Here is a 17,757-nt window from a genome sequence, read left to right as displayed (position 1 = left end):
TGTACTGGAGAAATATCAAATATTGAACATCCTATCACTCATTTAGACAAAAGTAGATCGGAAAATAGGGCCCAGGTTGAAAAAACCTTAGTTCCCCTTTAAAGGCTGGATGTATCCATTCTGATGTTACACTTATGGATTCCCTGTGTAAACTGTCTACTAATATTTAGTGATCTTAATTTTGTGTCCTTGTGTACATGGTCTGTGTGGATTTTATCATTGTCTCTCTTTTTCCATCCTTGTAGCATTTTATTGAGTTAACTAATGGATTAGGGTATACACTGGAAAGTGCCTCGATAAAGCCACTCCAAGGATTGTTAGCATCTCTCCATTATGTTTCTGTTGAAACACTGGAAAGTGTCTCGATATGTGACATCAAATGAAATAAACTAAAATTCACCTGGAACAATTCAATAAAAGTCATTCTTTCGAATAAGTGCATTTTAATCATTTATCCTCCTGAGTGTGTGTTTTTGAGTAAGCCCGGAATTCCGAGCAACACTTCTGGACTTTTATTTTGAAGCTCATAAACTCATTTACCCCGGAAGCTGTACTCTTTACTGTTGCGAACGTGACACTGTTTGAACAAGATGGCGTCTGCTAGATAGGTGTGTTACCAGAGTGTCTTTATTGTGTTTTTTAAGTGTGAACATGTCTAAAGTCCAAATGCTGAGAGCGTAAGTTAGGTGAAGCAGCGACTAACTGCGGCTGCTGAAGAGATATTTGGGCTGTTTGAAAGAACTATAGCAGAGTACGAGGAGGAACTTTGTCGATCAAAAGAGGAGAACGAGCGACAACGGAAACTAATGGACGCTGTTTCCAACTCTCAGCTTCGGTTACACAGAGCAGGTTTGTTTATTAAACATTACAAGTTCAATATTAATAATATAACTGCAGGTTTGTTCGATAAATATTCAGTCTGTCGATGTTTATACGCCGCGTTAGCTTCTCTGGTGTCGTTAGCTTCTCTGGTGTCGTTAGCTTCTTAAGTTAAGTTTATTTACTTTATTAATTCCCCTGAGGGGAAATTTATTGTTTTCACTCTTGCTTGTCAATTACACACAGGTCTGAAAGACACACACATGCACAAAGTGGAGAGATCTCAGAGTGAGGGGGCTGCCCTTTGGTCGGGCGCCCTCTGGTGTCTGGTGCCACGTGTTTTTTTTTTTTTCTTCAGTTGACCAATGACGGTTGAGGACATTTCCAGGGCAAACCATCACTTTTTGGAATCGAAACAGAGAACGAAGAGAACCTCAAAAACAGTACATTAAGATTAACATTAAAAAAATACCCGTTATTACTCAACCGTTCCACTTCAGACTGATACTACACAACTTCAGGGTGTCACCCAGAAAATACCAGGTCAATCTGATGTAGCATTTCAGAATAAAAGCCCTCTGAACTGTCATATTTTACTGTACTCTTTGTACATTAAGATTAACTTTAAAAAAACAAAACAAAAAACTACTCGTTATTACTCAACCGTTCGACTTCAGACTGATAGTACTCGACCTTTCTTTAGACAAAGACAACAAAAAAACAAAAATGATCAAAGGTAACACATTTTCTCATCCAAAGTCCGGAGTTGACATTGTGCGTGCTGTTGTATTGTTTGCCAGAGCACACTGAAGAAGGGCCAGACCCGAAACGTCTGTGTGGCAAAATAAAATTTGATAAACTTGGAGTGCTGTTCCTTTCATTTTTTAGAATTAAATCAGAGTACATTGGACATAGTGTTTAGTCATCTATTTTGAGTGTGTGATATATGTGTGTCTTATATATTGTTGCCAGGCAACCACCCCATCACGTCCTTACGCTAACCTTTCCCTGTAATCATTCTGCCGTCAGTCAGTCAGGGTGTCAGTGAGCGTGTGAATGGCGGTCCTGCATGTTGAAGTCTCGTATCCATGGCAGCAATGACGCTGAGTGACGGATCTGCCATTCTGTGTCATGCTCCTCTGCAAATTCTGATTTAATATTTCTCTGCTATGTTCCATGAAACTCTTTTGGTTTAATATTTCTCATGTCATTCCCAGTACATGAAAATATGGTTTATGCAGCAGTGTGTGCACAGAAATAAGGGACAAATTGCGTTCTGTATTGATTTAGTAAGGGACAGTATATTTTAAATGTGGGATGGTCCCATATAATTATATATTTCATTTACTCAGGCTGCCAGTAATAAAACTTGATGCACAGCAAACTCTCGCATCCTAATCATTCTCACATAATTCACTTTAGACTGAGCAAATAAAGAACCACACTGTAGCCTCTAGACATGATTTCTCTGTAACGTTTGTGTGTGTGTGTGTGTGTGTGTGTGTGTGTGTGTGTGTGTGTGTCCTGCAGACGTCCAGCAGCTGTTGGTGGTTAAAGAAGAGGTTCCCCCTGAGCAGCAGGAGTGGAGCTCCAGTGTGGACCAGGAGGACCCAGAGCCTCCACACATTAAAGAGGAACAGGAGGAACTCTGGATCAGTCAGGAGGGAGAGCAGCTTCAAGGGCTGGAGGAGGATGATATCACCAAGTTCACATTCACTCCTGTCCCTGTGAAGAGTGAAGACGATGAAGAGAAACCTCAGTCCTCACAGCTTCATCAAAGACACACAGAACAGATGGAAACAGAAGCAGAGGGAGAGGACTGTGGAGGAGCAGAACCAGCCAGGAACTCAGATCCAGATACACATTTACAACCTGAGACTGATGACAGTGATGATTGGACGGAGACCAGAGAACCTCAGTCAGGTATTTGTCAAGTCACACATTTGCTTGTCTTAAGCAAGTCTCAAGTTTTAACCTTCAAGTCTCAAGCAAGTCCCACGTCACTGTGGTTAGAATCAAGCAAGTCAGGTCAAGTCCTTGGTACGTAGGGAAAAAAGTTAAATTTGGGTTCATTGAAGCGTGAGGAGCAGAGGAGAAGAGAGAAGGAGAGGAGGATGGTGCTGTAAGATCAGGTCACATTACTGTATATCGTTAAGGAATATTTTTGAGTTTGGAGCGTTCAAACGTGTTGGAGTTTTTGGATATTGGACATTTTGGACATTTCATGTAGGCTACAGTGGGTTGCATGTCATATTTGTGGGATTTGATTCAAAGTGACAGCCGCTGGATGAAAACATAATGAGTGAGTTGTTTTATATTCATTGTTTGTGATGATAAAGGCTTGTTATAGATGCTGGCTTTTTGACCTTTTTCAAAAACAGTGTTGTTTGTTGCTGCTTGTGTTGCAGACCGCTGTGTCTTCTTGGTTATTGTATTAACGGCAGGAGGCCACCGTTGCTGACACACTTGTGGTTTGTTGTTGTGTGTGGCTTGATTGTGTTGGCTTTATGGCTGTGTGGCTGTATCTTATGGTTTTCTAACATCACTGAATGGGTTGGTATTTATGGGCCAGCTTTGAGAGTAGCGGGTACTTGTTGCACCCTGTGTCTCTCCACCAAAGCAGTGGGTTGCAGTCTGCAGAAAGAGGAGTCTCCTTCATGTAGGCTTGCATCTCCAGGATGCCGACACCGCTACCCTAATCAAAGTCATTCGATTTATACAAGTCCCCAAACAGGCTCCCCATCGCTCCCAGGGCAGCAGTTGCCTTTTCTCCCTTTTTTTTAAAAAATATTATTTTTTCGGGCTTTTGCCTTTTAATTTACAGGACAGAGTGAAATGGGGTGAGAGAGAGAGCAGGGGGTGACATGCAGAACCTGCAACCGCTACAGCAAGGCATCGCCTCAGTACATGGGGCGCCGGCACTATCCACTACGCTCCCTCTTGTGTACAGTTATTGTTACAGGTCGACCGATATGGCCTTTAGGCCGATTATGCAGATGCCGATATTCAGAGAAAGCAGGGCAGCCGATGGCCGATATAAGGCCAATATCACTTTTTTCTCCCCCATCTGATAAAATGCAATATTTTGTCGTTACGGGTCTCCTGTCCCTCGCCTCAAGCCCAGGGTTCACCTGCTCTCTGCCTCCTGAATTGTGCTTTTGGATCTAGGAATGAATCTGATAACAAATGACACAATACTGTTTAACCTAAATGTTAACATTTATTGAATGTTCTTGTAATTGACTAAATAAAAAATACTTAGTGTTTTAGTGCACTTATGAACAGCAGCATTATCAGCTGACAGCAGCATCACTGAGAAAACATTTACAGAAATTACTGTATAAACTTGGTTAAAAAAAATAATCCACCCTCTCTCTCTCTCCCTCCCTCTCTCATAACATGAGCATGCTTGTGTTGCAGTTACCAAATTAGTTAGGCCTAAATGGGTTTTTGGTAATCACTGGGAATGGGAACTGGATAGTGTTGTCACGGTACCAAAATTGGGGCCCACGGTACGATACCAGTGAAAGTATCATGGTTCTGAGTAGTATCACGATACCACAGCAAAAAATAGGCAGATGTGCCTTTTGTCATTTATAAAAAGATAAATCACTTTTCTATAATACATCAATGATATTTCAATGGAATAAATTACTTACTGACTTATTCATACTTCAAAAACAGCATCAATAAGTGATTAACATAGGGGGGATCAAAATAAAATAAATAAATAAAATAAAAATCAACCAGCCACCCTCCTCCCCTGACAAGTAAAGAACAGTCCCTTAAGTGCGGTGAGGTTTGTGGGCCGTTACCTGCCACAAAGAGAGAAATGTGAACGGCTCGTTTCTCCTCTGACACGTCACATACCTTTGTGCTGCCACGGCTCGGTTGTCCAGGTACTACTGGGTCATGAGACAAACAAAAGAGGAAATTATTGGACCTGGACTTCTCTGTCGCCGGTAAGCCATTGTCTTGCGCCGCGGAGCACTATGGATGCAGTAATTCGTGGAATTTTAGTACCGTGGTCTGCCGTTGGTACCAGTATACCGTGCAACACTAGAACTGGAAACTTATAAATACCTATTGCAGTGTTCTGAGTAATTATGTTCACTATTCCGTTACTGTGCCACTCACTATTCCGTTGTTACTGCTGCTTATATTTGCACTGATTCTGTCTTATACACTACTGCACTGTTGCCATGACATCCAAACAGAAATAGACGTGTGCTGACCAGAAGAGAAACCTTAAAACAGTGTTAAACTGTTGGACAATGTTGGTGTTCTTCAACGTGCCCTCAACACTGACGTCAGCGTCTTGTTGGGCTCAAAGAGGGGAAGCTACACACAGGTGCAGCAGAGCAGACTGTTTCTCCGTCTCTCTTCTCTCCGTTATACACGTGTAGTGTTGCTGCTGCCATCATAAACAGACTGGAATACTGAGCAATGCACGCCAGTCAAACGCAACTGAAGGCTGTGTGTATCTCCAACATGTTGACAAGGTATTCCAGCCCCTTTATGATGACTGCATCGCCAATTCTACACGTGAATAACGGAGAACTCCTAGCACTTAGCCCTTTATATTTGTGTTCAGTATAGGCAATTAGAAAATGCACTGGAGACGGTGAATGCGCATTTCAAAGCAACTCAAACTCGTTATACGAGTACCCGCGGTGCTTCCCTGATTAGCAAACATAAGCCCCACACCTCACGGGCACTTGTTGCATGTTGTTTTCACCGTCTCCAGTGCATTTTCTACTACAATGCAAACACTAGTGCTACTTGTCAACATGTTGGAGATACACACAGCCTTCAGTTACATTTGACTGGCGTGAGTTGCTCGGTATTCCAGTCTGTTTATGATCGCAGCACCAACACCACACGTGAATAGCGGAGAGATGAGAGACAGAGAAACAGTCTGCACTGCTGCACCTGTGTGTAGCCTACGACGTCAGTGTTAAGGGCATGTTCAAGAACACCAACATTGTGCAACAGTTTAACACTGTTTAAAGGTTTCTCTTCTGGTCATTGGCCTCATGAGCACAGGGATCGGCCTGAGCCGATTACCTCAAAATGGCGTTAGACCGGCCCGATTAATCGGCCGACCTCTAGTCAGTAGGACATGCAGTAGGTCAACATGATAGTCAATTTTTAGAGTGCCCTCTGTTGGATCACAAGACAAACTACATCAAATTGTCTGATGCACCTAGAGACTGCAGCCAACAGGTAATTACAGCTCAAACAGGGACTTTTCACCTAATGTCCGAACGAATGTCCGAATCTCGAAACAGTCTAAATAGAACCACATGCGCATTTGTAGAGCTGCAGCAGTCAACAGACAATTAGTGCTGAAAGTATGTCCTTGGCCAAGCTACCTCACCTCTCTTCAATGACCATCGGCTCTGCCCCAATCTCACACACTTTAAGGAATACATGAGTGAAGTACAAGAACCACAAATTTGTACTGCATTAGTACTTGAGTTGATGTACTTAGCTACTTTCTACCACTGGTAGCTGAGTTGAGAAACCCCATGAAATTAGCCAATGCTAACTAATTAAGCCAGAGGTGGAAAAAGTACTGAAAAATTCTACTCAAGTAAAAGTACCTTTACTTTGATAGGTAAAGCTACCCATCTGAAAATCTACTCAAGTAAAAGTAAAAAGTAGTTAGTTTAAAACGTACTTAAAGTAGAAGTTACTTAGTTACTTCCAACAACTTGATGGGGGTCACTCCTATGCAGTGCAAAAATGGTTCAGGGGTCGTAAATCCAATTCAAAAACTGGTTATTTTTCTACCATAGAATTCAATTCAATTTAGGGCTGCACAATATCATTAGAGCATCACCATAGCAATGTGTTCTTGCGCAACAGTCACATTGTGAGACTCGCAGTATAAGTTCATCATATCAATATAATATTAGTCAAAGGCAATATGCCATACTTATTTTGCTGGTTAATACTATAGGTTGTGAAGTTCTCAGTTTCAAGGACAGTTTGATTGTAAAATATATATTTCATGCAAATACAGCCTTTCCAAATCCCAAATGATCACTTCTTTCTAAATAGAGCTATTCAAGTTATTGCAATACACTGTATATTGCAATACATATCGCAGTATACAAAATCGTAACATTGTCAGTTTTGTCTAATATTGTGCAGCCCTGACTCACCAAAACAACTGCTTGACTGATGATACACAGAGCAACCTGTTGAGCAATGTTGTTGGGCATTATTCTCAGAGATGCAAACATGTGTATGATCAAAAGAGAGAGCTTGTCGAAGGAAAATTCTTTTTTTTTATAACTTAAATTTTTATTGAGTTTTCACATGCATATAGACAAAACAATACATCAAACAAGATACAAATTAAAATAACAATAGTAATAACACTAACAAACTGTCTGGAGATGAGCCACTATTGAGTCCACTGTTCCATTTGGCGTTTGTTCAGTTGGTGTCACGTCTCATATAAATGTTCCATTTTTCCCAGTTCTTTTCAAATACATTCTCTTTGACTCTCAAAAGGTATGTCAATTTTTCCATGACAAAGATTTCCTGGACAATTTCCAACCACTGTTCCTGTCTTGGGATATTTACATTGAGCCATTTTCTTGTAACTGCTTTCTTACTTGCTGAGAGTAATATTTTAGTCAAGTACAGATCTTCTTTTATTACAACCTTCTCAATATTCCCAAGATACATTACTGGACAAGTATTTGGGATTTCATATCCCAAGACATTTTTTACAACTAAATTAACATTTTTCCAGTATATCCTCATTTTTGTACAGTTCCAGAATATGTGTCCATGGTCTGCCTGGTGTTATAAAATAGCGAGTTAGGTTTTTCCAGCAGATCGAAGCGAAATTCTGAATATTAAAATACACTAACACTAATTTGGAAGAATACTGTGTATTACAAAACAGAACAAATCCATTGAGCAACAGTGTTTCCCCTATATGCAACTAGCAGCGGTGGTGCTCCGCTGCTGAAATATGACCCCTGCTGCTGATTTATTTTTTGTCTTCGCTCTTTAGAAACTCCCGTTACATTATTTGGCGCTACAGACGCTTCATATCCAGGTCAATTCACACACTTGTGAGTAAAGCATATAAGAGGAGAGGGCAATCATGCCCACAGAGCGCTACACAGAGAGTCATATCCTCACTTTTACTGTTTATTTCTCTTAAACAGCCAACAGTACATGGAGCCAGCCATCACCCTCCTTTTCACTGCTTCGCTGTTAGTTAATGCTACTTCTATTTTCAGGGTCTCAGGCATGTTATGTCCACTCACGTTCTCATCTCTCGCCTCTCACAGATTTCCAAATCTCCTCATCATCTACCCTTTCTCCCAGTATATGGGACTATTGTATACATCAGTGGATATGGATGATTATCAGAATATGATCCCCTAATTGAGCTTGGTTAAACTAACTGATCATGTTGGAGAATATACAGTCAGGTCCATAATTATTTGGACAATGATACAGTTGTCGTAATTTGGGGTCTGTACACCACCACAATGGGTTTTAAATGAAACAATGAATACCTGCTTAAAGTGCAGACTCTCAGCTTTCATTTAAAGCTTTTTTCAAAAATGTAGTATGAACCGTGTAGGAATTACAACCATTTCTTCACACAGTCCCCCGACTTTAAGGGCTCATAAGTATTTGGACAAACTAACATAATCATCAATTAAACAGTCAGTTTTAATACTTGGTTGCAAATCCTTTACAGTCAATGACTGCCTGAAGTGTTGGACACATAGGCATCATCAGATGCTGGGTTTCTTCCCTGGTGATGCTCTGCCAGCCCTTTACTGCAGCCGTCTGCACTTCCTGCTTGTGTTTTGGGTGTTTTGTCCTCAGTTTTGGCTTCAGCAAGAGAAACACATGCTCAATTGGATTCAGGTCAGATGATATGACTTGGCCATTGCACAACATTCCACTTCTTTGCCTTAAAAATGTCTTTGGTTGCTTTTGCAATATGCTTCAGGTCAATGTCCAACTGCACTGTGAAGCATCGTCCAATGAGTTTTGAAGCATTTAGTTGAATCTGAGCAGATAATGGTGCCCCAAACACTTCAGCTTTCATCCTGCTGCTCTTGTCAGCAGTCACATCATCAATAAATACAAGAGAACCAGTTCCACTGGCAGCCATACAAGGCCATGACATAACAGTACCTCCACCATGCTTCACTGATGAGGTGGTGTGCTTTGGATCATGAGCAGTTCCTTCCCTTCTTCCTTCTCTTGTCTTCCCATCATTCTGGTAGTTGATCTTTGTTTTATCTGTCCATAGTATGCTGTTCCACAACTGTACAGGCTTTTTAGATGGTTTTTGACAAACTCTAATCTGGCCTTCCATTTTTAAGGCTAACCAATGGTTTGCATCTTGTGATAAACCCTCTGTATTTATTCTAGTGAAGTCTTCTCTTGCTTACAAGAGCAGCAGGATGGAAGCTGAAGTGTTTGGGGCACCATTATCTGCTCAGATTCAACTAAATGCTTCAAAACTCATTGGACGATGCTTCACAGTGCAGTTGGACATTGACCTGAAGCATATTGCAAAAGCAACCAAAGACATTTTTAAGGCAAAGAAGTGGAATGTTGTGCAATGGCCAAGTCATATCATCTGACCTGAATCCAATTGAGCATGCGTTTCTCTTGCTGAAGCCAAAACTGAGGACAAAACACCCAAAACACAAGCAGGAAGTGCAGACGGCTGCAGTAAAGGGCTGGCAGAGCATCACCAGGGAAGAAACCCAGCATCTGATGATGCCTATGTGTCCAACACTTCAGGCAGTCATTGACTGTAAAGGATTTGCAACCAAGTATTAAAACTGACTGTTTAATTGATGATTATGTTAGTTTGTCCAAATACTTATGAGCCCTTAAAGTCGGGGGACTGTGTGAAGAAATGGTTGTCATTCCTACACGGTTCATACTACATTTTTGAAAAAAGCCTTAAATGAAAGCTGAGAGTCTGCACTTCAAGCAGGTATTCATTGTTTCATTTAAAACCCATTGTGGTGGTGTACAGAGCCAAAATGACGACAACTGTATCATTGTCCAAATAGTTATGGACCTGACTGTATTTATAAAAACATTTGTTCCACAATTTTCATTTATTTTATAATTGTGGTGTCGGAAAATACATTTGTTCAATTTCAATTCTTTAGGTTATTTAGAATTGGGGGGACAATTTGTGTTTTTCAGAAATTGGGTGGGGGGTGCATGTCCCCCCTTCCCCCCCGGGATCTGCACCCATGCAAGGGACGCTTCATATAATAACATAACAGTATACTATTTATCGTGTTATACAGTGAAACGGTTCATCTTATAACGTGATGACTTATATTGTTTACACGACGGCATGTAATTTCTGTCTCTACATGGTCGCACCTTTACAATCATCCTCTGCTCTCTGTATCGGTTCGATGAGTTCGGCCCCGATGCGCACGTACGCACACACACATAGACACGTGTGTGCGCACACACACACACACACACACACACACACACACACACCACACACAAGGTGAGCACACAAGAGCGCGGCTCAAGCCGCATTTTTCTGACAGACAATTTGTTTCTTCGTTCATTGCAACTGCTGCGTCTGCTTGTGCTTCAGCCGAAGCACTCCTACGCTCCTCCATCTCAGTAACTCGCCAGCATCGGCCGCTCCTTCTGGGTCATTTCTACGCGAGATTTCCGAGATTCACCCTTTTGGTTTCCATTTAGCCGAAAACTTGCCATTACCGGCATTTTACTTACTCAGGCTGCCAGTAATCAAACTTGACTCACAACAAACTCTCGCATCCTATGGACAATCATTCTCACATAATTCACTTTATCCTGAGCAAATAAAGAGCCACACTGTAGCCTCCAGACATGACAAGAGTAACAATACATGTTAATGACTGCTATGAAATTAAAGCTCACCTCAACCTCACTCACTCTGACATAGCTGAGTGAACACTCTGAAGCTGTTTGATGCTCAGAGATCTGTAGAAGTTCAGTAAGGAGTTTTTGAGCTGTGATGTGAATGAACAACAACATTTGTGTGTGTGTGTGTGTGTGTGTGTGTGTGTGTTTCCTGCAGACGTCCAGCAGCTGTTGGTGGTTAAAGAAGAGGTTCCCCCTGAGCAGCAGGAGTGGAACTCCAGTGTGGACCAGGAGGACCCAGAGCCTCCACACATTAAAGAGGAACAGGAGGAACTCTGGATCAGTCAAGAGGGAGAGCAGCTTCAAGGGCTGGAGGAGGATGATATCACCAAGTTCACATTCACTCCTGTCCCTGTGAAGAGTGAAGATGATGAAGAGAAACCTCAGTCCTCACAGCTTCATGAAAGACAAACTCAGCAGATGAGAACAGAAGTGAAAGGAGAGGACTGTGGAGGAGCAGAACCAGCCAGGAATTCAGATTTGGATAGACATTTACAACCAGAGGCTGATGATAAGACTGGAGCGTCTTCTGAACCAGAAACTTATGACAGTGATGATTGGACGGAGACCAGAGAACCTCAGTCAAGTTTAAACTCTCTGAAAAATGATCAAGTCTCTGTCAATGATTTGATTGTTGGTGAGAAACGATTTAGCTGCTCTGAGTGTGGGAAAAGATTTGGTTACAGTGGAGATCTGAAGAAACACATGAGAACTCATACAGGAGAGAAACCATTTAGCTGTTCTGAGTGTGGAAAAAGATTTGGTCACACTGGGGATCTGAAGAAACACATGAGAACTCATACAGGAGAGAAACCATTTAGCTGTTCTGAGTGTGGGAAAAGATTTTGTTACAGTGGTGAGCTGAAGAAACACATGACGTTTCATTCTGGGGAGAAACCATTTAGCTGTTCTGAATGTGGGAAAATATTTTGTTACAGTGGGGACCTGAAGAAACACATGAGAATTCATACAGGAGAAAAACCATTTAGCTGCTCTGAATGTGGGAAAACATTCTGTTACAGCGGAGATCTCAACAAACACATGAGATTTCATACAGGTGAGAAACCATTTAGCTGCTCTGAGTGTGGGAAAATATTCGGTTACAGTGGAGATCTGAACAAGCACATGAGATCGCATACAGGAGAGAAACCGTTTAGCTGCTCTGAATGTGGGAAAACATTTGGTTACAGTAAAAGTCTTAAAGTACACATGAGAGCTCACATAGGAGAGAAACCATTTAGCTGCTCTGAGTGTGGGAAAACATTTGGTCGTCGTGCAATTCTGGCAGTACACATGAGATCTCATACAGGAGAGAAACCATTTAGTTGTTCTGAGTGTGGGAAAAGATTTGGTGACAGTGGAGATCTGAAGAAACACATGAGAACTCATACAGGAGAGAAACCATTTAGCTGTTCTGAGTGTGGAAAAAGATTTGCTCACACTGGAGATCTGAAGAAACACATGAGAACTCATACAGGAGAAAAACCATTTAACTGCTCTGAGTGTGGCAAAGGCTTTGGTGAAAAGGGAGATCTGAAGATACACATGAGATGTCATACAGGAGAGAAACCATTTAGCTGTTCAATTTGCGGGAAATCATTTACACAAAGTGCACATTTACAGACACACTTTAAAATTCACGACAGAGATAAGTGATTCAACTGTTCAGTCACTTGGCCTAAGAAGGAGACGAGAGAAACTTTTTGGGGGGTGGGGGGGGGGGGGGGGGGGGTCAGTCGACTGGTGGGAGTGTGCTCACCTGTGTGTGCACCTGCATGTGTCCATGTGTGTGCACGTGCGCACATTGAAGAAGAACTCTGCCATGAGCGATGCAGAGAGCAGAGGAGAATTGTGCAACCACGTAGAGACAGAAATGACATGCCACACAGTTTTAGACAGGTCCTCAGACTCTGTAGTGACAACAATCAAAGCAGCCAGATCCACAGTGGCCTTTATGAAAGATCTAAACCTCTGTGACACCTGGAGACACTTTCACCCCACAACTAGAGAATATTCCTTCTACTTGTGTCTCTATAATTCCCATACGGGGATAGATTTTTTTCTTACATCTTACCAATTAACCCATAGAGTGATGGAAACTGAATATTTATTGAGGATCATGCCAGACCATTCCCCACTGACACTCTCATTGTTTATACTTGAAAAAATCCAGGGACCATATACATGGCAGCTGAACCCAACTTTGCTCAAAGAAGCTGTGAAACAAACTGTGCCTCTTCCCCCAGTAGCTTTGTATTGTGTGACACAATGAAAGCCTTCTTAAGAGGGCAGATAATTTCTTATACCAATGGTTTAAAGAAAAAATACATGCTTGAAATGAATGAGCTTGAGAAAGAAGTCCTATATTTGGAAAAAGAACATGTGTCATGCTTAAGGGAGACCTACTAAACTTGAGTCAACAAAAAGCTCAAATATAACCTCTTGAACACATACAGAATAGAAATAAATATTCTTTGAACCAAACACAGATGCTATGAATTGGGGGAAAGGCGCAGAAAGTCTTGGCTTGGCAGTTGAAGATGGAGGAGAAATCGAGAATTGTTAATTCCATAGAAACTGAAAATGGGACTGTAGCAAGAAACCTGAAAGAAATGAATGATTGCTTTAAACACTATTATTCTGCATTCTATACATCAAAGTCCACAGATGACCCTGCCACAATTGATACATTCCTATTAACTATTGAACTACCAAACTTAACGGAGGAGGACCAGGAGGAGAAGAACTCCCCCTTCACTCAAAAAGAAATCAAAAAAGCCATCTCCTCATTACAGTCTAATAAATCACCCGGTGAAGATGGGTTCCCTCCTGAATTTTACAAGGAGTTAAAAAACCTGCTTGTCCCTCTCTTTAAAGATGTTTTGAATTTGGCAACAGAAACTCAAACTCGACCAGATTCCTTTTCTATGGCCTCAATAATGGTTATTCATATGAAAAACAAAGACCCCCAAAAATGCTCCTCCTATAGGCCTAATAGTCTCTATAAAGCTCTTAACAAAAACATAATCATATTCATCTGGAATCATAAAGTACCCAGGGCGAGCCTAGAGAAGTTATCGTTGGATCATAAAATGGGTGGCCTCCGACTCCCGAACCTAAAATTTTACTACTACAAATGAAATTTCTCCTATCTTTATTTGAATGATCCTGTGCGCCCCCCTGGACACAAATTGAACTTCCTGACCTTGATGAAGAGGCGGGAAGTGATTTTATTTATAAATGGAATTCAAAAAGTATTGTCAGTAAAACCAAAAACCCGCTCACTGTCCACCAAGTTAGATTGTGGTATGAGGTTCATAGTGAGCAATGATTTGTCCCCTAAAACACCTTTGTGGAAAACCAAACTTATACCAATGGTCTCTGATAATACAATTTTTAAGCTTTGGTATGACAGAGGGATAAGATACACTGAACAGTGTTAAAGTAGCAACATCTTCATGTCCTTTGAACAGCTAAAAGCAAAATATGATTTATCCAACAAACACTTTTGTTATTTATGACTGAGAGCCTTCCTGAAACTAATTTGGGGGGAACAAATGGCACTGCCTGCCCTGACAAGGGTGGAGGAGGCATTTCACTGTAACAGAGTTTCAAGGTAGTGTCAATGTCAGAACAGCTTGTTTGCTACTGTGAATGCCAGACTTAAATTGGTCAATTATAATTTTCTTCATCTGCTCTACCTCACCCCCAAAAAACTACATCGGCATAAACCTACATTTTCAATGATCTGTTAAAGATGCGGCATTCCTGAGGGCACCATCTTATACTGCACGTGGCATTGTACTAAAGTAACATAATTTTGGTATGATATATGCGACATAATGACCAAAATCATGGATACACAGATCCCATTAGACCCAGGACTCTGTCTTCTAGGAAACATAACAAACTTGAAACTAAATCAGAGTTCCAGGAAATTCATTGACATTGCTCTTGCTGTTTCCAGAAAATGTATCGGATTAACCTGGAAGTCGGATTCTCCCCCTCTCTATATTGAAATGGATATCAGAGATGATGAACTGTATACTCTTGGAGATGAAAAGCTACCTTTATCAACTATGGGTTCGCTGTGACCTTTAACCTCGTCCATGATAGGCTTATGTTAGCGTTCAGATACAATAGTTGAGATATTTTAGTGACAAGCGTGTTACAACATAATGAATTTATTTGATTGTGTTGCCTTTCTTTAAACATTTATTTATTTTGTAATTTACTTTATTACTATTATTTTGATTTATTGACATTTCCTATTTTCTTCATTCATATGTAATTATTCTGTCATCCCTTTGTTTGTCATTTGTTTTTTAACTGTGTATCTTTTATTGTTGAGTTTTAGTGGGAATAAGTTGTACTGTTCTTGTGAAATTAAAAATTGAAAATAAAATGTTCAGAAAAAGAAATTATATGCCACGGTGTAAATAGGATAAATAACATGAGGCGGGGTGCCCCCATAATATAATGATAGGAAAACACTGAAGCTGCTGAGTGATCTTCATGACTCAGCCTTCATTTGGAATTGTGTCTTATCAGCTTTACTCTCCCAGTTTGGAGAAGCAGACAAGAGAACTGGCATAGTTAGGTCGTTTCCAAAAGCCACACAACAACACAAACTAACTGTCCAATCTAAGGGCAGCTGAAGACCAGCGACTCATTGTGTTCTGTGAGGTAAAATTACTGATTCTTTCTGTGGAGTCTGGTTACTTTTAGGAGAGCATCATGTAACTGCATCAGTTTTCAGTTGTAAAGGGCTGTCTGACAGCATGGTTATGTGTTGAAAAAACTTTTAATGTAGTGTCCACTTAAACTGATGTGGATATTGTTTAGGTGATCCTGTTTTTATGTGGCTAAGATAGGTTTTGCTGCTGTCGCTGTCCACAGTCACCAGACTCCTTTGATAGAAACAGTCGTTTTTTCTACCTAGCTCCCATGCCATTTTTAGTCTGTTTTGGGTCCGTCTGTATCATTCTGTGTCCCCTCTTGAAATTCAGAGGTTTTACAGGTTCACAAAGACAGTGCATGTGGAACTCTTCGTTGGTTGTATTTTTCCTTAGCAGCAGTAGTATGAGTCATGGGGTGGATAACTGATCAAGTTTTCAATATGTATGAATTATTTTTGTTTGTTTTTATTCTTTGAAGCACTTTGTGCTGCATTTTTAATGTATGAAAAGTGCTATACAAATAAAGTTTGATTGATTGATTGATTGATGTATCTTTAAATGTTTCAGTCATGGCTGAAAATAACAGAAATAAGCAGGTTTGCTGAATTCACATATCACTGCAATTCACAACAGTTTGCAGTTTCTACCTGGAAGGATTAGATCAAGGTCACGGTGATTCAGTCTGCGAAGATGTCATCAGCATCCATGTAAGCATATGATGTCATCTGGAGACTTTAAGCAACTTTTTGTAGCTAGTGCTAGCTACTTTCATTGGAAAAGAGTTGGCAGCTCTGCCCTACTTGTGAACTATAGCCAAGAAAACAATACTATTAAGAATCAGAAAGAAATCATCATCTGCCAATGGTTGGATCAACTAACACAGCAGATAACAATGGAGCAACACTCAGCTCTGGAAAAGTTATACTGATGGATTATGTGTTAAAGGTTTGATTTTATTTCCTGAATGTTATACTTATGGACTATCTGTGTAAACTGCCCATCAAAATATTTAAAGGGAACTAATGTTTTTTTCAACCTGGGCCCTATTTTCCGATCTACTTTTGTCTAAATGAGTGATAGGATGTTCAATATTTGACATTTCTCCAGTACGAAGCTAGGGCTGACCTGCCTGCAGCCCGTGAGCGCGCTATATTAAATAATAGGGCACTCAGACACATATACTAAAATTGCAACAGGCAGAGGAACATGTCCGAATCCAGGTAAAGGTAAACACAGGCATTCATTTCTCCTTTCCGTTATGTTGTCGGATAATTATACTAACAATCCGAGCCTATCTGTGTGAAAAAAAAATGCATTTTAAGTGGACGTATTTTGACGTTGTTTGAGTGCCCTATTATTTAATATAGCACGCGCTCACAGGCTGCAGGCAGGTCAGCCCTAGCTTCGTACTGGAGAAATACCAAATATTGAACATCCTATCACTCATTTAGACAAAAGTAGATTGGAAAATTGGGCCCAGGTTGAAAAAACATCAGTTCCCCTCTAAATTCTGGATGTAACCATTCTGATGTTACACTTATGGATTCCCTGTGAAAACTGTCTACTAATATTAAGTGATCTTAATTTTGTGTCCTTGTGTACATGGTCTGTGTGGATTTTATCACTGTCTTTCTCTTTTTCCATCCTTGTAATATTTTACTGAGTTAACTAATGGATAGGGTATACACTGGAAAGTTCCTTGATAAAGTCACTCAAAGGATTTCATCATGTTGCCTACTACTTTTTTTTTTTTTGCATATCTGAAATCAAATGAACTAAACTAAAAGTCAACTGGAACACTTCAATAAAAGTCATTCTTTCGAATAAGTGTATTATAATCATTTATCCTCCTGAGTGTTTGTTTTTTTGAGTAAGCCCTGAATTCCGAGTAAAACTTATGGACTTTTATTTTGAAGCTCATTTACCCCGGAAGCTGTACTTTTAACTGTTGCGAACGTCACACTGTTTGAACAAGATGGCGTCTGATAGATAAGTGTGTTAGCAGAGTGTCTTTGTTGTGTTTTTAAAGTGTGAGCATGTCTAAAGTCCAAATGCTGAGAGCGTTGGTGAAGCAGCGACTAACTGCGGCTGCTGAAGAGATATTTGGGCTGTTTGAAAGAACGATAGCAGAGTACGAGGAGGAACTTTGTCGATCAAAAGAGGAGAACGAGCGACAAAGGAAACTACTGGACGCTGTTTTCAACCCTCAGCTTCGGTTACACAGAGCAGGTTTGTTCATTAAACATTACAAGTTCATTATTAATAATATAACTGCAGCTTTGTTCAATAAATATTCAGTCTGTCGATGTTT

General features: G+C 40.6%; 3 protein-coding genes across 3 annotated transcripts in view; all 3 read left to right on the top strand.

Annotated features, from left to right (window-relative positions):
• The window catches only part of LOC117245837 (uncharacterized), a 277,287-nt gene that overhangs the window by 227,891 nt on the left and 31,639 nt on the right, over positions 1–17,757 (top strand). The gene's annotated exons all lie outside the window — the stretch shown is intronic.
• Positions 582–3,280, top strand: LOC144459896 (uncharacterized). Its single transcript, XM_078164699.1, has 3 exons — positions 582–849; positions 2,350–2,742; positions 3,228–3,280. Exons 1-3 carry the CDS (start codon positions 807–809, stop codon positions 3,278–3,280), a joined length of 489 nt encoding a protein of 162 aa, XP_078020825.1. The 5' UTR covers positions 582–806.
• LOC144459625 (uncharacterized) lies at positions 10,928–12,467 on the top strand. Its single transcript, XM_078163922.1, has one exon. It carries the CDS (start codon positions 11,188–11,190, stop codon positions 12,421–12,423), a length of 1,236 nt encoding a protein of 411 aa, XP_078020048.1. The 5' UTR covers positions 10,928–11,187; the 3' UTR covers positions 12,424–12,467.

Source organism: Epinephelus lanceolatus, chromosome 22 (genome assembly GCF_041903045.1).
Source record: "Epinephelus lanceolatus isolate andai-2023 chromosome 22, ASM4190304v1, whole genome shotgun sequence".
Lineage (NCBI taxonomy): Eukaryota > Metazoa > Chordata > Actinopteri > Perciformes > Serranidae > Epinephelus > Epinephelus lanceolatus.
Note: the sequence above shows the minus strand (reverse complement) of the source record. Positions and strands in the feature narration are given on the sequence as shown.